The 25,906-nt window shown below is 39.7% G+C and overlaps 4 protein-coding genes across 14 annotated transcripts; all 4 read right to left on the bottom strand.

Annotated features, from left to right (window-relative positions):
- Positions 1-536: 536 nt before the first annotated feature.
- LOC136718827 (glutathione S-transferase 3-like) lies at positions 537-3,643 on the bottom strand. 6 transcript variants are annotated; one of them, XM_066696581.1, is made up of 7 exons: positions 3,492-3,643; positions 2,631-2,737; positions 2,248-2,299; positions 1,625-1,757; positions 1,285-1,426; positions 1,041-1,166; positions 537-789 (listed from the first exon to the last, which is right to left on the bottom strand). In XM_066696581.1, the coding sequence occupies exons 2-7, from the start codon at positions 2,715-2,717 to the stop codon at positions 667-669; spliced, it is 663 nt and encodes a 220-aa protein (XP_066552678.1). In that variant the 5' UTR covers positions 2,718-2,737; positions 3,492-3,643; the 3' UTR covers positions 537-666. The 6 variants fall into 6 exon arrangements, with proteins under 6 accessions (XP_066552678.1, XP_066552677.1, XP_066552679.1 ...); XM_066696580.1 differs by having other exon boundaries at positions 3,487-3,573; XM_066696582.1 differs by lacking the exon at positions 3,492-3,643 and adding an exon at positions 2,964-3,050.
- Positions 3,644-4,508: 865 nt separating this feature from the next.
- Positions 4,509-7,180, bottom strand: LOC136718826 (glutathione S-transferase 3). 2 transcript variants are annotated; one of them, XM_066696578.1, is made up of 7 exons: positions 7,031-7,179; positions 6,737-6,843; positions 6,021-6,072; positions 5,732-5,864; positions 5,393-5,534; positions 5,146-5,271; positions 4,509-4,758 (listed from the first exon to the last, which is right to left on the bottom strand). In XM_066696578.1, exons 2-7 carry the CDS (start codon positions 6,821-6,823, stop codon positions 4,636-4,638), a joined length of 663 nt encoding a protein of 220 aa, XP_066552675.1. In that variant the 5' UTR covers positions 6,824-6,843; positions 7,031-7,179; the 3' UTR covers positions 4,509-4,635. The 2 variants fall into 2 exon arrangements, with proteins under 2 accessions (XP_066552675.1, XP_066552676.1); XM_066696579.1 differs by lacking the exon at positions 6,021-6,072 and having other exon boundaries at positions 7,031-7,180.
- Positions 7,181-8,532: 1,352 nt separating this feature from the next.
- LOC136718825 (glutathione S-transferase 3-like) lies at positions 8,533-11,889 on the bottom strand. Of its 2 annotated transcripts, XM_066696576.1 has the most exons (7): positions 11,811-11,883; positions 11,518-11,624; positions 10,800-10,851; positions 10,511-10,643; positions 10,172-10,313; positions 9,689-9,814; positions 8,533-9,017 (listed from the first exon to the last, which is right to left on the bottom strand). In XM_066696576.1, exons 2-7 carry the CDS (start codon positions 11,602-11,604, stop codon positions 8,895-8,897), a joined length of 663 nt encoding a protein of 220 aa, XP_066552673.1. In that variant the 5' UTR covers positions 11,605-11,624; positions 11,811-11,883; the 3' UTR covers positions 8,533-8,894. The 2 variants fall into 2 exon arrangements, with proteins under 2 accessions (XP_066552673.1, XP_066552674.1); XM_066696577.1 differs by lacking the exon at positions 10,800-10,851 and having other exon boundaries at positions 11,811-11,889.
- A 961-nt stretch (positions 11,890-12,850) lies between these two features.
- On the bottom strand, positions 12,851-25,893 carry LOC136719329 (serine/threonine-protein kinase ICK). Of its 4 annotated transcripts, none has more exons than XM_066697232.1 (14): positions 25,777-25,893; positions 22,783-23,050; positions 21,739-21,793; positions 18,465-18,589; positions 18,010-18,089; positions 17,626-17,758; positions 17,256-17,427; positions 16,919-17,086; positions 16,393-16,788; positions 15,983-16,185; positions 15,755-15,906; positions 15,485-15,613; positions 14,854-14,961; positions 12,851-14,692 (listed from the first exon to the last, which is right to left on the bottom strand). In XM_066697232.1, exons 2-14 carry the CDS (start codon positions 22,881-22,883, stop codon positions 14,544-14,546), a joined length of 1,971 nt encoding a protein of 656 aa, XP_066553329.1. In that variant the 5' UTR covers positions 22,884-23,050; positions 25,777-25,893; the 3' UTR covers positions 12,851-14,543. The 4 variants fall into 4 exon arrangements, 3 of the variants coding, with proteins under 3 accessions (XP_066553329.1, XP_066553328.1, XP_066553330.1); XM_066697231.1 differs by lacking the exon at positions 25,777-25,893 and adding an exon at positions 25,129-25,275; XM_066697233.1 differs by lacking the exon at positions 25,777-25,893 and adding an exon at positions 25,129-25,275 and having other exon boundaries at positions 22,783-22,949.
- Positions 25,894-25,906: the final 13 nt, after the last annotated feature.

Genomic DNA, 25,906 nt, shown 5'->3' with positions numbered 1-25,906 from the left:
CCCAGATTGCTGCAAGGTAGGAATGCTCTATACGTCTGAGCCACAGTGATGTCAAGACCTCAAGACCAGTGGTTTCATTCAATAAACACATTGTTCAGTGGTTTTCACGGTTCCTGTGAGCCTTTGCAAGCTTGTGGGTTATCTAGGCAGACAACTACAATAACACACATCGTGTGAGCAAGCTAACACAAGAACGTCAGCATGGCACTAATTAACTCCCTTGGCAATCCACTGTGGCTGTGTACTAATAATGTGATGAAAAATGTTTTGAGCCAACTAAAAACATCCACAGGGGTCAAATGTGATTCAGTTCACTTTGCTGCATACCTGTAGCATAGTCTGTCAGTGCTAAAATTAGCTATATGAAGTAAATATTTAGGCACATCTTAGGTTGTAGATTAATACTGGTTGTTTTGTGTAGTTATTAGTGCCAAATTTGATCTTATTTGTATTCCAGCCACACTTCACATCACCTTTAACTGAAATTACTCCCACCAAGAGTGACTAAACAAAAAGCAATCTCCAATACACGTGGAAAGATTCCAGCTGTTGTTCTCATATTTAATGCTTAGTCACTTTGTCAATACAGAGTTGAAAGCCTTGTTACACATCTTTAAACGTATCTTCAATAAAAACAACATGGTTTGCCACAGTAGCACTGTTCTCTCACATCCTCAGGATTTCTTTCACGTTTTTTACGTATGCTTCATCGGGCGGCGGCTTTCTCTGACTGCCAGGCTGCAGAAACTTGTGTATGGCTGGCACAGCTCTCATTCTTTTCTGAAAAGCCTGAAAGAGAAATATCACAGACTAGATGTTATTTTGAATTGATCCAGGAAGCACTAAGAAATGGAAAAGGATCCAGGAACACTGATCTGAAACTCCATTCACAGAATACTGGGGGAAAGTTCCAGCACTAGGTTTGCCATCCAGTTCTTTCTGCATTTGAAATCAATCTGTGGTGACAATTAATTAATCATCTTAAAACATTCAAAATACATTCAAAAACATGAAACTGTGTTTGAACCAGAAGACATTACCTGCAGACGAGGGAAGTTGGACAGCACTGAAGGGAATTTCTCCTCCAACATCAAAATACATTCAAACAAGTGAACATCAGCACAGCTTAGCTGATTTCCAACCAGATAGTCAGAGGAAGCCAATGCCTGCAAGACAGCATGAGCAAAAATATAAGCATTGTTGGTATGAACAGCAGCAAAATTACACTATTGTGAATTTGACAAAAAAAATATTCAGGTATGTTCAGCGTTAAACAAAAAGCACCTTTTCATAGACTGGAAGATAGCGATCTGTAGCCTTGCTCTCAATGATCTTAAGAGCACGCGGCTGTTCTGCTGGGGTTAGGAAAAGCAGGTTTATTATCATTTCCATCAGGTCTCGGAGTCCTTCAGCATACATATCAATCCTGCAATTAGGACAGAGGAAGTATTGTGCTTAAAATGAGACACATAAGACACAGTGAACTCATTAAGGGTATTTCATGAATGAAGGATAAAGTAATGTGTGAAGACATAATCCTGAGGAAGACATCGCTAACACGTATGTCACAGTGGTGCACACTGAAGGTGCTTCAAGTTCCTGGATTAAAAGCTAAACATCGTACCTGACTCTCTCTTTCAGGTCCTTCCCATACAGGTTGTACTTTGCAGAGATGTAGTTCATGATGGCTTTGCTCTGCACAAGCTTCATCCCATCCATTTCCAGCATTGGCATCTGCTGAAACATCAGAGCCCCATCTGGCAAAGGGAAAAGAAGAGCACCTGATAAACCACTCATCACTCCAAATCAGTTTAAAGTTACATGGATTTTAAAAAAAAAATTTTTTACAATATGTCAAATTATATTTCAGACTTCAGTTGTTTAAATCTGGATCTAACATTGTGATCTGCTCTCCTTTGTGAGCTGATCATGTTTATTTATTTACAGCTGAACACCTCTCCTTGATGTGTTTTAATGGGTCAACACAACTCATATCATCTCCGGTGTTGAAACTTCAGCCAGTTACAAACTGAAGACGCAGGAAACTGTAACCATCCGATTACACAAACTACCCTGGCAGGCAACTATACTGTCTAACAGCCAGGGGAGTGTGGCAGGATGGTCAGCTCAACTCAATGGGGACCAGCAGTGTCCTTCAGTCATTGACAGCTCAAGGGAATGAGGAGAAGATCCAGCAGCTCTCAAATAATGGACCTGCAGCAGAGCAACCAAACCTCTTTGACGTACCATGTAGCAACTTTTCATATTGCTCCCTGGTCGTGAAAATAACTTCCTGAAACTGTGGAAACAGAACACAGTTATGATAATGTTATGTATATAGGATCAGCAACGGTTTGGGGTCACAGTGTCAAGAAAAGGCATCCTCCACTTTTTAATGCTGGTGTGTCAAGCATGTAATGTTACGTTTTCATACAAGCATACTTGTATGATAGTACTGTAGGGGTTTTCTTTGCACACTGTCACAGTAATTTACAATAACACACAAGTACTGGAAAAACAGATGCCAATTATACTTCCACAATAGCCGAAAACATGCACTTCATCTTGTTATGTATGAACTGTAATGCCATGCAGTGATTGTTAGTGATGTATCAGTTTCTATCTCCCACCTCGACTCCAGCCACTGCTAACAGCCATCTGATCGATTCCATCTTGCCTCTCCCATTGAAATAATACAAAGTGGATTTTGCTGCCATGCTGGAGGATTCAGTCGTTTCTGTCAAGAGTTACAAAGTCACACAAAACAGTGAATAGATAACAAACACACTGTGGTACAATGATGCACCATTTAGAAATACTGACATTATGGTACTTTATTACTATATTAAACTAGATCGTACTTTTACTCTAAATAGAAGCACTATATTTTATTATAATACAAAACATATCCAGTTTGCAAATGAATACAAATGTATCTCAGAATAATAAATAAGATATCTTACCACCAAGCTTCAGATCTAAATTCAGGCAAGTGTGGAAAGGGTGGCCTGACTGCACAGCTTTTCTACAGTTTAGAATTTAAACCTTACTTGATAACAATAGCTTTTCCCAGGGAAAAACAAACTGGGGTGGGTTGTTATCAGAAATGTACACACCACAGTGGACTGGCTATTGTGTGTCCTTACTGCACAGTCATGACAGTGAGTAATACAATAGTCGCCGATTAAATTGGCGTAATCTCAAAGCATCATGGGAAATTGTTTTAAAGATTTCCAAAAAGAAGGTAACAAAGCATATGACAGAATCCTAAAATAAGTATGTCATTATTAATCTTAATCAATAGTAAAATTACACAAAACAGAGCAAACATTTTATTTATATTAACAATCCCTATATTGGCTGGTATGACGTTAACTGACATAATACTGTAACATTTTTTTTATAATTAATTCATTTAATATAAATAATAACCAGGTATTTACCTAATTTCTGGGTTATAAATCTGATAAGAACAAGAGTAGTTACCTTACTTTGTGTTTAATATGAGCGCCTTGATGCAAAGTCAATCGGTTAGTGCAGCTGTTCTAAGCAGTCAGTGTTTTAAAGAGCCCGGGTGGGAGCATGCACGAGTACTTGGACAGTGGGGTAATTGTATATAAAGGTATTTGATATGGGAATATACATTTGTGAATTCAGCAGCATTGATTAGCCCCAGAAAAAAAAAAATGTATTTCTTGATATTTGTAAATGCAGTGTGGTAAAACAGAATATTCATTATTTTTTTTATTTTGTATCCTTATTTATTAGTCCACCCATTTCATTATGGCAATGGTATAGCTGAATGGGAGGAGCTACAGACACACAATGTATAAAAGCTCAGAGCTCATTCTGAGCGAGAGTGGGGGATAGATACAGATCTGCAAGTGTACTTAGTAGTTATTCAAATTCTACTTGTACAAAGATCTTCACAATAGGATTATTTTGTGTAAAGTGTTTTGTTTGCATATATTGTTCTAGTGAAATTTTAAAATAACTAAATTTTGCCAACACAATCTACTTGTAGAAGTGTTACTTCTACACCGACCAGTGGTTTTCACGGTTCCTGTGAGCCTTTGCAAGCTTGTGGGTTATCTAGGCAGACAACTACAATAACACACATCTGTGTGAGCAAGCTAACACAAGAACGTCAGCATGGCACTAATGAACCCCCATGGCAATCCACAGTGGCTGTGTACTAATAATGTGATGAAAAATGTGTTTTGGCCCAACTAAAAACATTCATGTGATTCAATTCACTTCGCTGCGTACCTGTAGCGTAGTATATCAGTGCTTAAACAAGCTATATGAAGTAGATATTTATCTCAAATTCTAGTCACCTCCAATGCAATACAAACACTTGTTCAATGACAACTGTAGTTGTGCGCTAATACCAGTTGTGAGCAGTTAGCAGTGCCAGACTTCATCATCATTGTGTTCCAGCCACACTTCACATCACCTTTAAAATGAAATGGGTTACTAAAACAAAAAGCAAACTCCAATACATGTGGAAAGATTCTAGCAGTTGTTCATTTAATGCTTAGTCACTTTGTCAATACGGCACTGAAAGCCGTGTTAGACTTCTTTACATCCATCTTCTACAAAATCAACATGGTTTGCCACAGTAGCGCAGTCCTTTCAGAACCTCAGGATTTCTTTCACGTTTTGTAGATACACTTCATCTGGCGGTGACTTTCTCTGACTGCCAGGCTGCAGAAACTTGTGTATGGCTGGCACAGCTCTCATTCTTTTCTGAAAAGCCTGAAAGAGAAATATCACAGACTAGATGTTATTTTGAATTGATCCAGGAAGCACTAAGAAATGGAAAAGGATCCAGGAACACTGATCTGAAACTCCATTCACAGAATACTGGGGGAAAGTTCCAGCACTAGGTTTGCCATCCAGTTCTTTCTGCATTTGAAATCAATCTGTGGTGACAATCAGTGAGATTACATTATCAACAAATGCCCATGCTTTGAAAGAGGGCTTTACTGTATTCCCAAACCCATTACACATTTATACCTATAACAAATATCTTCATGCATAATGTACTCTGCAGTTTGGAAATAACTACAATTACCACAGCAGAATCATCTTATAAAATACAATTAAAAAACATGAAACTGTGTTTGAACCAGAAGACATTACCTGTAGACGAGGGAAGTTGGACAGCACTGAAGGGAATTTCTCCTCCAACATCAAAATACATTCAAACAAGTGAACATCAGCACAGCTTAGCTGATTTCCAACAAGATAGTCAGAGGAAGCCAATGCCTGCAAGACAGCATGAGCAATAATATAAGCATTGTCAGTATGGACAGCAGCAGTTACACTATTGTGAATTTGACAAAAAAATATTCAGGTATGTTAATCATTAAAAAAATAAATAAAGCACCTTTTCATAGACTGGAAGATAGCGATCTGTAGCCTTGCTCTCGATGGTCTTAAGAGTACTCTGCTTCTCTTCTGGGGTTAGGATAATGAGCCTCATTATCATTTCCATCAGGTCCCTGAGTCCTTCAGCATACATATCAATCCTGCAATTAGGACATAGAAAGTATTGTGCTTAAAATAAGACAAATAAGACACAATGAACTCATGCTGAACTCATGAAGGGTATTATGAACAAAAGTAACGTGTGAAGAAATAACCCTGAGGAAGACATCACTAACACATATGGCACAGTGGTGCACAAGGCAGCGTTTATTCCCTGATGAAAAGCTGAACATCGTACATGACTCTCTCTTTCAGGTCCTTCCCATACAGGTTGTACTTTGCAGAGATGTAGTTCATGATGGCTTTGCTCTGCACAAGCTTCATCCCATCCATTTCCACCATCGGCACCTGCTGAAACATCAGAGCCCCATCTGGCAAAGGGAAAAGAAGAGCACCTGATAAACCACTCATCACTCCAAATCAGTTTAAAGATATTCAGTCACTGAGAGATCAAGAGAATGAATAGAAGATCCAGCAGCTCTCAAATAATGGACCTGCAGCAGAGCAACCAAACCTCTTTGCCGTACCATGTAGCATCTTTTCATATTGCTCCCTGGTCTTGAAATGAACTTCTTCAAACTGTGGAAAGAGAACACAGTTATGATATTGGTTAAGTATATACTTCAGGGTCAGCAACATTTTGGGGGCAGAGGCTGTATTCGAACCTACATACTACCCATACCACACGTACTACCTTCCAACATTTCAGTAGTATGCAGTATGCATACTGAATGTAGTATATGATTTTGTAGTAATGTAAACGTGCCTGGATGGCTTGCTACATTCATCAAAATATGCAGTATACAACCAGAGCTCACTACAAGGAATACTGCATCCCATCATGCTTCACGTTTGGCCGATGTTCCATTCACTTTAGTCACATGACATATACACTGAATCATTCATCTTCATACTGCGTACTGTACTACTTACTAGTCAGTATGCAATTTCAAATACAGACAGTGTCAAAAACAGGCATCCTCCACTTCTTAAATGCAGGCGTGCAAAGCATAAAATGTTTCCTTTTTCATGCAGGAATTCTTGTCTGATAGTACTGTACGTGTTTTTTTCAAACACACTGTCACAATAATAAAACACACAAGTACTAGAAACAAACAAACACACAAGATGACATCATAATTGCACAAAAGCACAAAGCAGGTAATTGGTGTTATTGTGCAAGCACTGTAAATAAGCCTTAACATGAGATTGTGTTAGTGATGTATCAGTTTCTATCTCCCACCTCGACTCCAGCCACTGCTAACAGCCATCTGATCGATTCCATCTTGCCTCTCCCGTCGAAATAATACAAAGTGGGTTTTCCTGCCATGCTGGAGGATTCAGTCGTTTCTGTCAAGAGTTACAAAGTCACACAAAACAGTGACACCCCATTAGAAATACTGACAGTATGGCACTTAGTGACTATATTAAATAGATCGCACTGTTACTGTACATAGCACTGTGTTTCAATAATACAAAATACCGAGCATGCAAATGAATATAAACATATCTAAGATGAAGAAATAAGATAACTTACCACCAAGCTTCAGATCTAAATTCAAGCAAGTGGAGAAAAGGGAGGAATGACTGCTCAGTTTTTCTGGGTAAAAGGCAACATAGTTAAACTTTAAACTTGATAACAGTGGCTCTTCCCAATGAAAGCCTCACCGTGGGCGTGCTGTTATCAGAGATGTACACACCAGAGTGGACTGGCTCTCATGAATCCTTACTGCGCAGCCGAGGGAATGAGTTATTCAATAGCCAATGTTAATATTGGCTTAATGACAAAGCATCATCGGATCTTTTAAAATTATTGTAGATTTCCAAAAAGAAGACAATATCAAAGAAATGGCAGAACCACGATATAAGTGTGTTGGTATTAATTCTAATCATTAGTCAAATTAGACAAAACAGAGCGGACAAATCATTTATATTAACATCCAATTTTGCCGGTATGACCGTGACTAATTGTTTGTTTGTTTTTTTAATCATAAGATTTAATTACTACCCATGTTTAGAAATCAGAGCCCAAGGGCAAGCTTTGTAACAACTAGTTTTACATCTCCATATAAACATTCAAATGAGCTTATGAAGTGGTTTTGGAGGGGTAGCCTACCTACTGACACTGATATATTGAGTGCAGTAACGCAATATGGGAAGATATATTATTGCATCCATGATTGTGAAGCAGGAATTTGGAGTGAATTCACGGTCACATCTTTATTTTACGCTCACAATTCTATTCTGCGCGTTCGAGAACCCTTTCACATCCGCAGAACTCGTACTTAAAGAACAAGAGTAATTACTGTGTGTTTGAGTCTGGATGCACAGTCAAACGGTTAGTGTAACAGTTTGCGTGATATTTTAGCCCAGACAAAAGAATTGTATGTACTTCTTGCTATTAGTAAAAACATGTATATTGTATAAGAAATTTTAATTGTTCTTTTTATCCTTATTTATTAGTTCACCCATTTCATTATGGCAATGGTATAGCTGAATGGGAGGAGCGACAGACACAAAATGTATAAAAGCTCAGCAGAGTTAATTGTGAGCGAGAGCTGGGGACAGATACAGATCTGCTAGTGTGCTTAAAAGTGGTAATTGTAATTTTACTTGTACAAAGATCTTGATAATAGGATTATTTAGTGGAAAGTGATTTTTGTTTTGTTTATTTCATTATATTGATCTAATGAAATAATATAATATATATTTGCCAACGCGATCTATTTGTTGGAGTGTTACTTCTACACCAACCACCTGGAAATCCTTACAATGACATATCAAATTCAGTATATAAAAAGATGCACAAAACATGTGCTATCTGCTGTCATTGTATTGTGAATAACTTTCCAAATCAAGTAAAAAACACTTATTTGATGACTGTGTGAGAATTATTCAAAAGAAAACTAATTTCTTCAAAGTAAGGAGCAGGAAGTTCCCAATGAGAGAATCCTTAGAGGACACACTTCCCATTTCTATTCCCAGATTGCTGCAGGGTAGGAATGCTCTATACGACTGAGCCACAGTGATGTCAAGAACTCAAGACCAGTGGTTTTATTCAGTAAACACATTGTTCAGTGGTTTTCACGGTTGCTACAAGTCAATCAAAAGTCAAGACAGACAGTGGGAAGATAAGACAGGCAGTACAACAGCAGCAACTCAAACATGTAGACTAAGAAAGAAAATTCAGCAAGCAGCAAATGTTTATTGTGCAAGTTAAAAACACGGGATTAAAATGTGATTAAAGTCACCTGTAGCATAGTTGGTCAGTGCTGAAGATTCCAGCTGTTGTTCATTTAATGCTTAGTCACTTTGTCAATACAGAGCTGAAAGTCTTGTTAGACTTCTGGAAATTGATCTTCTATAAAAACAACATGGTTTGCCACAGTAGCGCAGTGCTTTCAGAACCTCAGGACTTCTTTCGCAGTTTTTAGCAACGCTTCATTGGGCGGCGGCTTTCTCTGACTGCCAGGCTGCAGAAACTTGTGTATGGCTGGCACAGCTCTCATTCTTTTCTGAAAAGCCTGAAAGAGAAATATCACAGACTAGATGTTATTTTCACTTCATCCAGAAAGTACTAAGAAATGGATAAGGATCCAGGAACACTGATCTGAAACTCCATTCACAGAATACTGGGGAAAAGTTCCAGCAGAAGGTGTGCTGTGGTATCTGGCACCAAGACGTTAGCAGCAGATCCTTTAAGTCCTGTAAGTCGTGAGGTGGGACCTCCATGGATCGGACTTGTTTGTCCAGCACATCCCACAGATGCTCAATTGGATTGAGATCTGGGGAATTTGGAGGCCAAGTCAACACCTTGAACTCGTGATTCATCAGATTAGAGATGCTCTGACCCAGTCGTCTAGCCATCACAATTTGGCCCTTGTCAAAGTCGCTCAGATCCTTACGCTTGCCCATTTTTCCTGCTTCTAACACATCAACTTTGAGGACAAAATGTTCACTTGCTGCCTAATATATCCCACCCACTGACAGGTGCCATGATAATGAGATTATCAGTGTTATTCACATCACCTGTCAGTGGTCATAATGTTATGGCTGATCGGTGTATACCTATAACAAATATCCTCATGCATAATGTACTCTGAAATTTGTAAATAACTACAATTACCACAGCAGAATCATCTTATAAAATACAATTAAAAAACATGAAACTGTGTATGGAACCAGAAGACATTACCTGCAGACGAGGGAAGTTGGACAGCACTGAAGGGAATTTCTCCTCCAACATCAAAATACATTCAAACAAGTGAACATCAGCACAGCTTAGCTGATTTCCAACCAGATAGTCAGAGGAAGCCAATGCCTGCAAGACAGCATAACAAATGGAAATTGGGCTTAAAAGCATTCAAGACAGAAAATAGGAGATGCTTCTTCACACAAAGAGGTGTCACAATCTGAACAAACTCCCCAGTGATATGGCTGAAGAGACAATTTGGGAACATTCAAAAACAGACTGGATAGGATCCTTGGATCAGTTAGTTATTAATGGACACCAAATGAGCACGATGGGGCGAATGGTCTCCTCTAGTTTGGGCACTTTCTTATTGTTCTTATAAACAAGACATAGGAATTGTGTCGGTATGAACAGCAGCAAAGTTACACTTTTGTGACTGACAAAAAAATATTCAGGTATGTTCATTATTAAAATAAAATAAAGCACCTTTTCATAGACTGGAAGATAGCGATCTGTAGCCTTGCTCTCGATGGTCTTAAGAGTACTCTGTTGTTCTTCTGGGGTTAGCATAATGATCCTTGCTATCATTTCCATCAGGTCCCTGAGTCCTTCAGCATACATATCAATCCTGCAATTAGGACATAGAAAGTATTGTGCTTAAAATAAGACAAATAAGACACAATGAACTCATGCTGAACTCATGAAGGGTATTATGAACAAAAGTAACGTGTGAAGAAATAACCCTGAGGAAGACATCACTAACACATATGGCACAGTGGTGCACAAGGCAGCGTTTATTCCCTGATGAAAAGCTGAACATCGTACATGACTCTCTCTTTCAGGTCCTTCCCATACAGGTTGTACTTTGCAGAGATGTAGTTCATGATGGCTTTGCTCTGCACAAGCTTCATCCCATCCATTTCCACCATCGGCACCTGCTGAAACATCAGAGCCCCATCTGGCAAAGGGAAAAGAAGAGCACCTGATAAACCACTCATCACTCCAAATCAGTTTAAAGATATTCAGTCACTGAGAGATCAAGAGAATGAATAGAAGATCCAGCAGCTCTCAAATAATGGACCTGCAGCAGAGCAACCAAACCTCTTTGCCGTACCATGTAGCATCTTTTCATATTGCTCCCTGGTCTTGAAATGCACTTCCTGAAACTGTGGAAAGAGAACACGGTTATGATATTGGTTAAGTATATACTTCAGGGTCAGCAACATTTTGGGGGCACAGAGGCTGTATTCGAACCTACATACTACCCATACCACACGTACTACCTTCCAACATTTCAGTAGTATGCAGTATGCATACTGAATGTAGTATATGATTTTGTAGTAATGTAAACGTGCCTGGATGGCTTGCTACATTCATCAAAATATGCAGTATACAACCAGAGCTCACTACAAGGAATACTGCATCCCATCATGCTTCACGTTTGGCCGATGTTCCATTCACTTTAGTCACATGACATATACACTGAATCATTCATCTTCATACTGCGTACTGTACTACTTACTAGTCAGTATGCAATTTCAAATACAGACAGTGTCAAAAACAGGCATCCTCCACTTCTTAAATGCAGGCGTGCAAAGCATAAAATGTTTCCTTTTTCATGCAGGCATTCTTGTCTGATAGTACTGTACGTGTTTTTTTCAAACACACTGTCACAATAATACAACACACAAGTACTAGAAACAAAAAAACACACAAGATGACATCATAATTGCACAAAAGCACAAAACAGGTAATTGGTGTTATTGTGCAAGCACTGTAAATAAGCCTTAACATGAGATTGTGTTAGTGATGTATCAGTTTCTATCTCCCACCTCGACTCCAGCCACTGCTAACAGCCATCTGATCGATTCCATCTTGCCTCTCCCGTCGAAATAATACAAAGTGGGTTTTCCTGCCATGCTGGAGGATTCAGTCGTTTCTGTCAAGAGTTACAAAGTCACACAAAACAGTGACACCCCATTAGAAATACTGACAGTATGGCACTTAGTGACTATATTAAATAGATCGCACTGTTACTGTACATAGCACTGTGTTTCAATAATACAAAATACCGAGCATGCAAATTAATACAAACGTATCAAGATGAATTAATAAGATAACTTACCACCAAGCTTCAGATCTGTATTCAGGCAAGGGGACAAAAGGCAGGAATGATTGCACAGTTTTTCTGGGTTAAAGGCAACACAGCCTGGAGTTTAAACTTGAAACTTAATTCCCAGTGCGGCGCCGTGCGTGGCGGCCTGCCTCTTTTCACGACTGTTGTCATATGAATTGGTTTTCCATTGTTTAAACGTGAACTACATAATATGTATCTTCTGCATATAAACAATATTACATAGAGTTTGATTGGTTTTTATATTAGCCTAGACCAGGGATGGCAAACCTTTTTTTGCTGCAGTGCCCAGTCTGGTTTGTGCCAAAGTGCCAATGATAAATGAGGCATATAAAATTATATACAGGGGCGAAACAGCATTTTTTAAACAATACATATATTGGTTTTAAGTAAGTTATTAAGCAAGCAACGACTTAAGGGACTTCTGCTGCAGAGTGTGAAGCTGAATGAAGGGAGGCACATATTCTTCCCCAAAAAAGATTATAAATATGCTTTCTTTTTTCAACTTTATGAAGTTTTTAAATTGTCGCAGTGTTAAATATGAATGTGTGCCCATGTGATACAGGAGATAACGGTTAACAAGCCCGTCCATTGCTGACGCACTGAATCACAACAGCAGACTCAGTTTGACCTCTTGCTCCGGCTCCACAGCGCCGCCCCGCGGCATCAACACTCATCACACTGACACCTCGTCCGTGAAATGCAGATTTCCGCAGCTCTGCTCAGATCTGCGCAGATCCACCAATGGGAGCAGAGGATTCTGCAGTTCTGCGCATAACTGCGAAAATCTGCGCACAAGAACCGGACCTAAAACATGAAAGTTCAGAAAATAACGTGAGCGCTACTCAATGACTTGGGGGCTGTGCCGTCACTGCCAAATATACAGACTAAAGTTTTCTAAAGTGCCAACTAAAATACAGATAGTGGCTCACTTGGCGTGCCAATCTGTACGGCCCTGCGTGCCTCAGGTTCGCCATCCCTGGCCTATACAACTGTGTAAAGTGAATAAAAAAAGAAACCCACAAGAATAAAACATTTGGAAAAGTTTGAATTTTATTGCTTATAAATGTTATTTACATTCCTGTAAAAATGATGAGAACCTTTCGAATGAAAATGAAAGTGCCTTGATTTGACTACCTGTTTACACAACTGGTGGGATATTATTTTTCATTCTTCTTCACCCGTTAACCCTTATTGAAACTACATCAGAAATTAAGTTCCTATAAGGGACGTGCACAAGTCTGTACATATTTTGGCAAGGTACCTTCAATGAGCATATGAAAACGAACGGAGACTTCGATGAGAACACAATTCATCTCGACATTTAAAGGAATTCAATGAGTCGAACACTGTTAATGTTTTGTTTTTCAGGTTATTTGGGAAGGGCAAGGGATAGGCCTAACATTTTCAAAACATTTTAATTGAATCAATTGTTTTCAGTACTAAGATAATTACTTTACATTTGTTAAAACCATTTAAAAAAAATAAACACAAAAAATATATGCAGAAGCTGCCAGTAACAAACGCATTTAAATAATTGCAACTGATTACCAGCTTTGTTTAACTTAAATTACAATTCATTCAAATGTGTAACAGTAACTCGTGAATCAGTTCAGTTACTGGTCAACAAAATGCAACACAGAATAACTTAAATTAAAATAAACAAATACCTGGAATAATATGTAGTGTACAGTACAAGGTGGAAATAACATGAATGAGAAAGGCAAAGATAAAATGAACAATAAATTAAGATTCATTTCAATGACATACTAGTTAGATTTTGGCATTTTTGTGTTAGTTAGCATGTACTGCCAACCTAGGATCAAATCAGCCCTGCATATTACAACCACTCGACCCCAAATGAATGGCACAACCTTATAACATGAGGAGAACACTTTACACAAGACATTCAATTAAATATGGAAGATGAACACACATCTTGTTTGTAGTGTAAACCAATACAGACAGACCAAAACAATAGTTCCTAATAAACAGAGATTTCATAGTTTCGCACCTTTTCTCTGTGATTATCCTCAGTATTGTTTTAGTTTTGAGTTTCCTAATATACATCTCTATCTGTCACCCTTGGGTTTAAATACCTCACTGGAACAGCAACGTACCAGAGGGTTAAGTGTACAATTATCAGTTTTTTTGTTTAATAGAAAATAAGAAAATGATATGAATTGGTAATTACTGGTTCAGATTGAATTATTTATTTATTAAAATCAAGACTGAGTAAGATATCTAAAAAACAGAAACATCCGTGACCCCAACACATACTTCGTCTAGATAAACAAGTAAAAAAAAAAAAAGACGGAGAACTATGTGAGGAAGGTAGGACAGACATCTACCTTCTATCAAACTGCGCTTCCATTCTCCCACCAAGAACATCTCTGAAAAACAACCACGGTACAGTGCAGCACTCTCTGTAGTGCCTTGTTATTCTTTTCTGCAACAAAACCTGTATAAAACTGTTATTCCAATTTGTGAAAAAAAAAAAAAAAAAAAAAAAATGGACGAGTAAATTACATATTTAGCCATATATAAAAACTGGGTATACATATAATACAATATATACAAACACAAATAAAAAAACACAACATTATTGCTATATATTATGCATTACATAACAAAATCAAAAAGATAAAAGTTATCAAAAACCCTCCCTGTATATATAAAAAAAGCAGCTCCCAGTGCTTCTGTATCCGGTTGCCGCAGCCTCTCTTATCGGTGCCCGTATTTGGCGGTCCAGTCTGTCCGTCCGTGGACGGGCTGCACGGGGGGCCGGGGCATCATCCCAGGAGTGGTCTTGGCAGGGGAGGCGTACGCTGAGGGGCTGAGTTGGCTGCGGCCGGACCTCCACGTTGCATAGTCTGGAATGAAACACACCACAGATTATATTAAAACAGCCCGATTAAATGGACCCATTTTAATTAGTTTGAATGAATGGGATGTAAATGTGAAAACAGTTAATATCTGGCCTATACTGTACAGGCAACCCCTGCACTGGTTCCCAGAGAGCCCTGCAACTTACTAGAGGACGGTGGGTCCACTAACGGGGCCAGCTGCACCCTCTGGCCGGCAGATCCCACTTCTTTCTTATAAAAGGAAGGGACATAGTCTCGTGGTAGTGTACTGGCCCCTGTAGGGAGGGACAAACAAACTGAAAATACAGAAGAGAGCAACGACATCCTAAAGATATGTTAACACTTTGGGCTCTCAGATGATTAACCACTGTCTACCTTGTGCACTTGCTGTACAAACAGAGTGAAGCTCAGCCACCTTCCTTTATCTGCACTGCATTGTGACCCTTGCACGTTGCCATGGATAACGGCTTCAGCCAAATCAATAATTTAAAAAAATTATAATAATAACCTTCCACTTCTGTAAACTATTAGCTACACTTACAGAGAGCAGCTACAACCCTTCCCTGACCCAATTACTTCCAGCCTTCTGCTTACTTGCACGCAGATTCAAATTGCAAAACATCAGCTAATAAATACGTAATCCACGAAAGAAACAGAACCGTGAATGTAGCTGGGAAAATGTGCACTAGATTATGTTTGAAATGTGCAGTTATTTGAAATGGCTTTAGTTTAGGCAGTCACATAAAAAAGTACTTTAATAAATACGTTAATGGATTTAAAAAAGGTAGTTTCTCTCACCCTGGGTTGTTCTGCTCCCTGGCACTGTTCCTCCAATAACCCCCGGGGGCATACTGGTACTGCCCCAGTGGTTGTTTGCAGTGTAGTCTTTATTTGAGCTTATTGCCACGTTATTTTTTGCACTTACCCCTACATAATATAATAAAGAATATGAATTAATGAAAGTTACACAAATAAAATCAAATTCAAGTTTGTTCTCGATAATAAGAAAAAAACTACAACATTTACAACCACAAATGATACAAATCAATAAATAAACTAAATACAAACCTGGTAAATACCTGGATTGTTTCAAGTAATGCTGCTTGGCTGATGAAGTTCTGCAGGGCACTGGTTCTTGGTGCGAGAGAGAGTTATTTACAGTGGGAAGGTCACCGATTCCTCTGCAGTTGGAGGGATTTAAATCCAAGATACTTCCAAATCTGAAAGACAACACAGGTTTTTATTTAACTGCTGCCAAAAAACAAAAACAGGAAAATCACAGAAGAGGGCTTTTACCTTCCCAAGGCATTGTCTCCTGCTCTCCTTTTGTCACTGGTGACCTTCATTTTGCTCAAAGAGGACGTTTCCAACTGCTCAAAGTCATCCCAGTCGTCCAAGGTCTTTGGCACACCTGCCACGTGCCCCCAGCGCCGTCTACCAACCTTGGGTTTGGCCGGGAAACTGGAAAAGTCAGTGTTCTCAGATCCTTCTGTTGGTCTCTGGAAAAAATTAAAAAGTAAAAACGCTGTAAATAAGCGGTAATACTCTAAAGGCCCTGCCAACAACTCTCACACCTTCCAGTAAAACGGAAGAGACTCACTTCACATGAATCGCACAGAATCATAAGTTAGCAGAACCACTGGAAAAACTAATTTGTATTTCTGACCAGACGAGAACTTTCTCCATGATCGAAGGGCTTCAGATACCTCAGTCCTCACTGGTTGCTGAGGCACCTTGTCACGGATGTCTGGGAAGAGGGACTGTTGTGCTCGGTAATGTTCCTCCAGCTTGGCTGTCCTGTCGAGTGGCTCCCGTTCGGGTTCCGTCCTGCGCTGGTAAACCGTCGGGTGCGCCGGCTGAATCTGCTGCAAGGGCCTGGAGGGAGAGCGGTGCTGGTGCTGGTGCTGAGGGGGAGGGTGGGGTGGCGGTGCGGGTTTCATTTGCTGGGGTGGCAGTGGGGGCTGGGGCTGGTGCTGGGGCTGGGGCTGTGGCTGCGGTAGCTGGGGCGGCGCTGGTGGCTTGGGCTGCGGCTTTCCAAGCTCTTGGATCTGCTGAGGAGTCCCCAAGGCCTGACCCACGTAGAAGTACGAGTAGCGGAGAGCCTGCAGGACAGAAAAAAACAAAAACAAAGCACACTTCAGTTGTGCATCGGGCGCGTTTTCAAAAGGCTGACGTTTGAGATGGAGCATGGATGCACGCACAGCAAAGGCGTTCAGCAGGGTGTTGCGATACCTGACTGGCTGGCGGGCGCTTCTTAGGGTCCCACTGCAACAGGTCTCTCATGAGGTGGATGGCTTCACTGCTGGCGTTGGGAATCAGGGTCTTCAGGTTGCTAGGGACGCACTGAGGCCAGCGGAAGTTCATGGCTGCTGCCAGCTGGTAGCCTTCGTTCCAGTCAATCTTAAAGATGAAGGACAGTTATTAAACAACGTAACCACCTTCTACCACCACAAAGGATAGTCTGGGGGGGGGGGGATAGAATTTATCTAAGGATTTAAAAAGAATGTATGTAGGTAGGATATATACACGACTTGTTGTCTAGACTCAATGCAACAGAGCAGCGAAATACCTTTTTTGGCGTTCCCAACACTTGGCAGATTTTGAATATGGTGTCGACTTCACTTGAACCAGGAAACAGCGGCCTCAGGGTGTACAGTTCGGCCATGATGCAGCCCACAGCCCATTGGTCAATAGGGGAGTTGTAGTTGGTGGACCTTAGGAGAACCTCAGGGGCCCGATACCTGAGGAGCAACATGCCAAGAACATAAAAACACAGATCTCACTCAATACATCCATTCCCCGTCCCATTTTAATACCATTGTTTAACTGGAGTATTGCTTACACTGCAATGTTCATAAAATCAATCAATATGGATGAATTGAAACATACTGTAATGTACCAATTGGAAGGTTTTGTTAACCAATGAGGAAGTAACTCACCATCTCGTGGAGACATAGTCCGTGTATGGGGGCCTTGACCGGATCTCGCGAGCAAGGCCAAAGTCGGCTATTTTCACAAGTTCTGGTCCCATGCACAGAAGGTTTTCGGGTTTCATGTCCCTGTGGAAAAATCCTGGGATGCAAACAACAAGAGAAATTTAGGAAATCAGGAAAGAGGACATATCAGTGGCAAAACCTTTTATAGTAGTCTTGTGTTACTGGTGATTCCTGGTGTAAACACATTCAGCCTCTGGTTTCTACATACATCAAATACTATTTTATTAAGTTTATTAAGTGGGTCACTTCTCAGGTATTTTTGTAGCTTCCTCATTTTAGTGTGTCATGCTGAGTCTTACTTGATTACAGGTGTACAGTGAACCATACCATGTTTATGAATGAAGGCCAGTCCTTGTAATATCTGGAACATAATATTTCTCACAGCGGATTCGGGAAACAATCTACTCCTACAAATAAAATTAAAAAAATAATTTATTAGGGTTATATATGCATTATTAAACGGAGTTTGGGATATGTATAGAGAGGTTTAGACCATTACAATTATTAGTTTAGTTTATTTAAGGCACTAATTGCACCAATAAATGCAAGAATACTTTGGTAAGAAACATTTCCTATATTTTGACTCAAACTAGATAATGTTATAGACTAGTAGTTTTTTTATAATGTGCATTTTTAAATAAAGTAAAAACTGTCAGTCAAACTATATTTCTTAAACCTAAAAATTAGGGCACCTAATGAAGCCAGTTCAAAAGTGATGGAAGATTGCTCTTCATTCATATAAAATAGCATACAGTAGTACAGGAAATCTAATATACATTTACCTGTCTTTCATTAGCTGGTAAAGATTTTCCTTCATATATTCAAACACAAAATATAGCTGATGATCATTTTCTCTAATGACTTCCTTCAATTTGACTACATTGGCATGCTTAAGTTTCTGCAGGGACTGGAAAAAAGGGATAAACAATAAAAACAGTTTTAAAAACATAAATATTGGTTTGATTTCAAAACCTTTAACAAAGCAGTCTCAATAAAAAAAATAAGTATTATAATCACTAGAAAAAACTATTCAATTAACATGATATACTCATTATGTATTGGTGTTGTGGAACAGAATTAATCAATATTGTCTATACTCAATTGTTTGAAAATTATAAGAGTATTAAATAGATTTTTTACAGTATATTGTCTACAAATATATATTGCACTGAACAATTACTATATTTCCAAGGAAACAAAGTCCAAGTGTGCCAGGCTAACTTTCAAAATACTTTTTTTTTTTTATTTAAAAAGAAAACAAGGCTTTATTGCAAACATTCCCATAAACTTTAAACCTCTCTTTTATCCGTGGGAAACCCAACTCATAGGGAACGGGAAAGAAGTGGAGCTGCACAATTTACAAGCAGGGAAAATTAAAAAGGAGAAAAGCAAAAATGTCTAGGTGGGACAGTATACAGTGAAGGAAAAAAGTATTTGATCCCCTGCTGATTTTGTACGTTTGCCCACTGACAAAGAAATGATCAGTCTATAATTTTAATGGTAGGTGTATTTTAACAGTGAGAGACAGAATAACAACAACAAAATCCAGAAAAACGCATTTCAAAAAAGTTATAAATTGATTTGCATGTTAATGAGGGAAATAAGTATTTGACCCCTTCGACTTAGTACTTGGTGGCAAAACCCTTGTTGGCAATCACAGAGGTCAGACGTTTCTTGTAGTTGGCCACCAGGTTTGCACGCATCTCAGGAGGGATTTTGTCCCACTCCTCTTTGCAGATCCTCTCCAAGTCATTAAGGTTTACGAGGCTGACGTTTGGCAACTCGAGCCTTCAGCTCCCTCCACAGATTTTCTATGGGATTAAGGTCTGGAGACTGGCTAGGCCACTCCAGGACCTTAATGTGCTTCTTCTTGAGCCACTCCTTTGTTGCCTTGGCCGTGTGTTTTGGGTCATTGTCATGCTGGAATACCCATCCACGACCCATTTTCAATGCCCTGGCTGAGGGAAAGAGGTTCTCACCCAAGATTTGATGGTACATGGCCCCGTCCATCGTCCCTTTGATGCGGTGCAGTTGTCCTGTCCCCTTAGCAGAAAAACACCCCCAAAGCATAATGTTTCCACCTCCATGTTTGACGATGGGGATGGTGTTCTTGGGGTCCTTCCTCCTCCTCCAAACACGGCGAGTTGAGTTGATGCCAAAGAGCTCGATTTTGGTCTCATCTGACCACAACACTTTCACCCAGTTCTCCTCTGAATCATTCAGATGTTCATTGGCAAACTTCAGACGGGCCTGTACATGTGCTTTCTTGAGCAGGGGGACCTTGCGGGCGCTGCAGGATTTCAGTCCTTCACGGCGTAGTGTGTTACCAATTGTTTTCTTGGTGACTATGGTCCCAGCTGCCTTGAGATCATTAACAAGATCCTCCCGTGTAGTTCTGTGCTGATTCCTCACCGTTCTCATGATCATTGAAACTCCACGAGGTGAGATCTTGCATGGAGCCCCAGACCGAGGGAGACTGACAGTGATTTTGTGTTTCTTCCATTTGCGAATAATCGCACCAGCTGTTGTCACCTTCTCACCAAGCTGCTTGGCGATGGTCTTGTAGCCCATTCCAGCCTTGTGTAGGTCTACGATCTTGTCCCTGACATGCTTGGACAGCTCTTTGGTCTTGGCCATGGTGGAGAGTTTGGAATCTGATTGATTGATTGCTTCTGTGGACAGGTGTCTTTTATACAGGTAACGAGCTGAGATTAGGAGCACTCCCTTTAAGAGAGTGCTCCTAATCTCAGCTCGTTACCTGTATAAAAGACACCTGGGAGCCAGAAATGTTGCTGATTGATAGGGGATCAAATACTTATTTCCCTCATTAACATGCAAATCAATTTATAACTTTTTTGAAATGCGTTTCTCTGGATTTTTTTGTTGTTATTCTGTCTCTCACCATTAAAATGATAGACTGATCATTTTTTTGTCAGTGGGCAAACAAACAAAATCAGCAGGGGATCAAATACTTTTTTCCCTCACTGTATAAGAAAAATGTGCTCGGAAAGAACACGACTGTCCCTTGAACCCCTGTCGGTACACACACACGCGGATTGATTGTTATAATTATACCACAGTGCAAGTCAGGATGCTGGGTATGTATGGGGGAGGGCGAGCGATCCGGGATCACATGTCGATGAATACGGCTCTTTGTCACATTCAGAATGCTTCATCAGATTTGCAATCTTTTGGGAGAGGAGTTATTTGAGAGGAATGTCAATAACCCCCAAAAATATATTAAAAATTCTGCAAGCAGGAGAAACAAATACATCTGGGAAATAATGGGCAAAACTGTGCCCGACACTTTATCTTGCAGCATTTACACAATATTCGCCATGCATCTGCAAAGTTGCTTTGGGTTGCTGCCACTCACGAACGGAAGATAACACAGGTGGCCTGCAAAAGTTACGGGGGAGAGGGGGAGGAACACAAAACATGCTGGGTGCGATACGCCCCACGAATCTAGAGCAGCCCCCCCGAGCAGGCACCCTGGAGTAAGACCTCTCCTCGTGGACGCAAGGGCTCGGCCAAATCCGCTGATTAGGTGCACCGGGAGGAAAAGTGTCCCGCGAGACTAACAGATGGGAGGGCACACATCATTATCTACCGTGGCCCCATGGCGGTTTCTGTGCTCTGGGGAAATTTAAACGGGGCTTTCAGAATTGAGGACAACACACACAAAAACAATACATGAATTACAGATGCTGAACTTTTTTAATTTTGTTCTTTTCAATGAACACTTTGAAAGCTGGTCTATTCTTTAACTCCAATATCTGAAATCCAAGGAAAAACACAATATTCCCATCACCGCAAACCAAAGTTTTGTTTTCCTGAATACCTATGTAGTATCCTTCTCCAGGCAGATTAAAATGCTGTTTTATCACTTAAAAATCTTTAACACACATGAAATAAGTGATTTTGCATATCGACTTTCTTTTCCAGTCATATTGGAGTGATACTGAATGTTATTTTTTACTAGCATACATTTCAAAAGAACCTTTGTATCGAGACAATAGGAAAGTAGGAAGTTAAAAAAAATAAAAAAAAAAATACCTTAAACTCTCGGAGGTTCTTGCATTCATCCCAGGAATAAAACTTCCTTTTCATTCTAGCAGACAGATTAAAGCTGGTTACTGCACAACACCTTCACACAATCACATACTGTAGTGGAAGAACATTAAAGCACCAAGATTGCCAGTAGTAGTACAATAAGAACATATCCATATTCATATACTCTGAAAGAAAAAAGGGTCTATTCCCTGCATACAGTAATCAGCAGAACTAAAAACAAGACAATAACTCCTTGCAAGGCTGTAAATGTGAAATGTGCTCAAAGAAGGACCAAAGCAGTTATATTTAGAAACATACTAATGGGAAAGACAGTGTACAAATTAAAACTTGCTTCACTACTGAATCTATTGTTTCCATGCTATTTATTATTCTTCGGTGTCTTAAATGTTTCTTTGCAAAGGCCTTAAAACACCAGCATCATGCGGTATGAGCACTGAAGAAGAAAATAAAAGGACTTTCTACAAAGACAGAGTCTTTTGATGTAGAAATTATTGCACAACAGGAGTCTTGTAATTTATTGCTAAAATGTGCATGAATTTCAGACTTTTCAGTCCTATTATACAAGATTTACAACAGGCAATGTTCATTTTGTTTTAGGAACCTAAACCGTATTGGTCTTACACAACTTTTTCCCCCCTTCTCTTTTCATAGAACCCATTATTTGTGTAATTTATGATGATGTATTTGTCAACAGAGCAGATGTCGCTTTCTAATCAGTCCGAGGGGTTGGCTTCATACCCTGCCTGCTGGAAAACCCATTTGCCCACATCTGTATGGTCAGCTGTCAGCTCTACACGCATGTGGCCTTTAAATGTAAGCCATGTACGCTTATCTTATACAGTTGCAATTAACCGTGTACTGATGCGAAATTCAATGTCAGCTGATTTTTATTTTTATTATAGAACTGAATGTGGTGGAACTACCTTAACGTATTAACGTAAAATTAAGGGAAACATATTGAAATAAATGATTTGGTCATCTAAAGTAATGTTTCCTTATTTTTCCATAGATGGAAAAAACACGTACTTTTTAATAGCAACCAGTTCTCCCGATTCCAGACTCCTTCCAAGGAGAACAGACCCATAGGTCCCGTCTCCGAGCTGCTTGAGGGTTGTGTATCTATTCATGGCACTCAGTCAGCAACGCCCAGCAGAAGAGGACAGACTGCTTCATGGAGGGTGATGTGGTTTCTTCTGTTGAGTGCAACCAGATTTTTCTGTGACAGCAGCAATGTACAACAGGCAAGGCTGCACACAGGACTGCAGAATTCATATTTTCACAGGCTTTCTTCAACCTGCAGGGTGATTAAAGAAATTGTGCATAAACAAGGATATTAAAAACTACATAAATCTGTAATAATTGGTTTTATTTTATACCAATACATAAGAGGGTACTGAAGTCTAATTTCTACTTACATTTTTCAACTTCTGTTGTTAATTTACTTGAACAGAATAACAAGCACTAATAATCCAGCAATTAATTGCAAATCTAGTACACCTTCATAAAGAAACAAGGTCAAGTACAAGCAATGCAGTGGAATATCATTGTTAATTCGGATTATATCCACAACCAATCCCTAGAAATATACTGTTATATCTCAGTTGTGTTATCTAAGATGAGTCAAACAGATGGCTTAGGAGCCTGCTTGAAGAGATGCCAAAATGTTCTCCAGCTCTGTTCTAGGCTACATTAGGGTCTTTATTTTTACTTTTAGTCAAAAACTGTACACATGCATATTACTAACCTCCAATGTTTTTTAATTCCAGACTCAAATTATGGTTCTTTGCTGCATTTTACCATTTCATACAAAACCACAGAGGTTTTTGGTTAAGGGTATATTTAGCCTACAAGTAGCAATCCTCTATGAAATACTGGTAACAATTTTCAGCTTTACGAATCAGTGATGATTTTACCCCCAACATAGGGATTAATGAGTCAGCATCAGATCAGCAGCAGTTATCTGGGACCCTAAAAACAGGAACTAATCCTTTCTTCTAAAACTGGGAACTGGTCTTGTAAATAGAGCAATTGACTATGGAGCTGAAGATGTTAACAATGCTGCTGAAGGCTACTGTATTAGATAATGAACAATACAGCCTTCTCAGCATCAAGCTAGGGTCAGAAATGAGTTTTTTACATTGAAATTAGAGAAAGGCTGCCTTATAGGCGACATTCCAGGACCGCGAGGCACAAGGGCTCTGAGGACATGAAGCAGAAAGCTTGTGTTTGCAAAGGCGGAAATTAATATTCATTTCAGGCCCTTCTGTGCTGTTGACCATGAAGTGTTTATTAGAAAGACTCAGGGAAAACCAGTAATTAAAAGAAAAACGACTACAAAGCCAATATGGTGAGAGCAAATCCGCAACATTCATCCAGCACAATATTGTGTAAGGCTGGGAAAGCATATAGGGCTAAGACTACACACTTTACCTTCAAACCTTTACAGTAAAAGCCCATTTAATACCTTGAAATTCACAATGTTCTAGATTTCTATTTCTCTTTGAACCCTCAATGCATAAAACACCTGTGACATGTATTTGGACCAAGGAACCTGTACACCTGTTCCTCAATGTATTATGTTATTCTGTGACTACTGAAGATCATCTGTCTGTATAAATCAGTTCAGAATTCACAATAAAAAGCATTTCTTGAACATTTGTTGATGACCATAAACCTGCCCCTTGGGGCCACGTTTGAACACAGAACTACTATGAAAACATCTATAGTGCTTTTTCTAAATCTTGAGTGAAAAGGATAGGGCTATAGTATTTATATACCTGCAAATGTACCATGCATATAGTTAATCGCCTCTTCCATCAAGCATCTAGTATAATCACAAGCAATCCGCCAGTGTAGTGTTACTGTTTGATCTGCCCATTTCGATCTGGGAATATACTGGAAATATCATAAAAACAATGCATTTCCTTATTGATTTTTTTTTTGCACCACTATTTCGTTAATCCCAAACTACACAATATTAATGATAAAACATTTGAAAATGTGATTAAATAGCCTACATGTAAATATAATGATCAAACCGCAGATAATACCTTCTTCTGCTATATGGTTTACATCATACACATTAATAATGATTCATTACTATACAGACTGCTGATATGCTGTTTTTCCTTTCACTAGAAACACCCATGCATTTTAATTTGAGCAGATTTCTCAGCCCGATGTGGTGTTGGTTTTTTTTTTACCCCCAAAGTGTATCTTGCAAATGCTCCCCAAAGTTTGCATACTTATCCAACGCTGTTGTCAGCATGTGAACGCAGAAGAGTGGTGTACAATATTGCACCAAGCCCATTCACATGCGCCTATCTAGGGCACAGAACTGCCCAGTTTACATGACTGTGTAGCAGCACATACCTGCAGGGCTCCAAACCAGTGCACTGACATCTGATTGCATACCGGCGACTACAACACACCCAGACGATCGTTTTTATTCCCAATCCATATAAACATGGCGTCTCCGGCCAGATTCAGCAGGGAGGGCTTTCCCTAGAGGGCGGAGTAACATCGGAATAGGCGTTGCGCGTCTGCCTCTTCGGTGTTGCGCAGACGTCCGCAGCTCTGCGCGGCTCCACCAATGGGAGAGGCGGGATTCTGCAGCTCTGCGCAGACCTGCGGAAATCTTGGCGACAACAACGTGATTTATGCGGGTTTTTTTTTTTTTCCTGTTTCTATTTGTCAGAGTCTCTCGGCCACACCCAGGACAGAAATACTATTAATATTGACTACTGCTGGTCCTGGAGGGCTGCAGGGTCTTCTGGTTTTGATTCCTTCTGCTTTAGTATGACTTTATTGCATTTATCACTTGTGCAGAAGTACAGGTCGTAAACTCTGAGGATTTGAATTTACATAGAAAACAAGGAGTAGTGTGCAAATCTCAATTGCTGTACCTTAGTAGAATTATCACATTATTGTACCCCTCCCTCAACAGAAAGTTGCACATATGTCCTGCTTGCTAAAACACACAAAAGGAGAAGGTTAATTGTTAAACGTCATGTATCATACCATCACTGTTTGTCCACTCCAGCTTGCCGTATTGTTATGTAGCAGTCCGCCCAGCCTGCCGTATTATTAGTATTATTATTATGCAGCAGATTGTCCGCGCTGGCTTGCCGTAGTATTATTGTGCAGCAGC

The sequence above is a fragment of the Amia ocellicauda genome, chromosome 23 (genome assembly GCF_036373705.1).
Source record: "Amia ocellicauda isolate fAmiCal2 chromosome 23, fAmiCal2.hap1, whole genome shotgun sequence".
In the NCBI taxonomy this organism is placed as follows: domain Eukaryota; kingdom Metazoa; phylum Chordata; class Actinopteri; order Amiiformes; family Amiidae; genus Amia; species Amia ocellicauda.
This window is presented reverse-complemented; position numbering and strand designations above follow the sequence as displayed.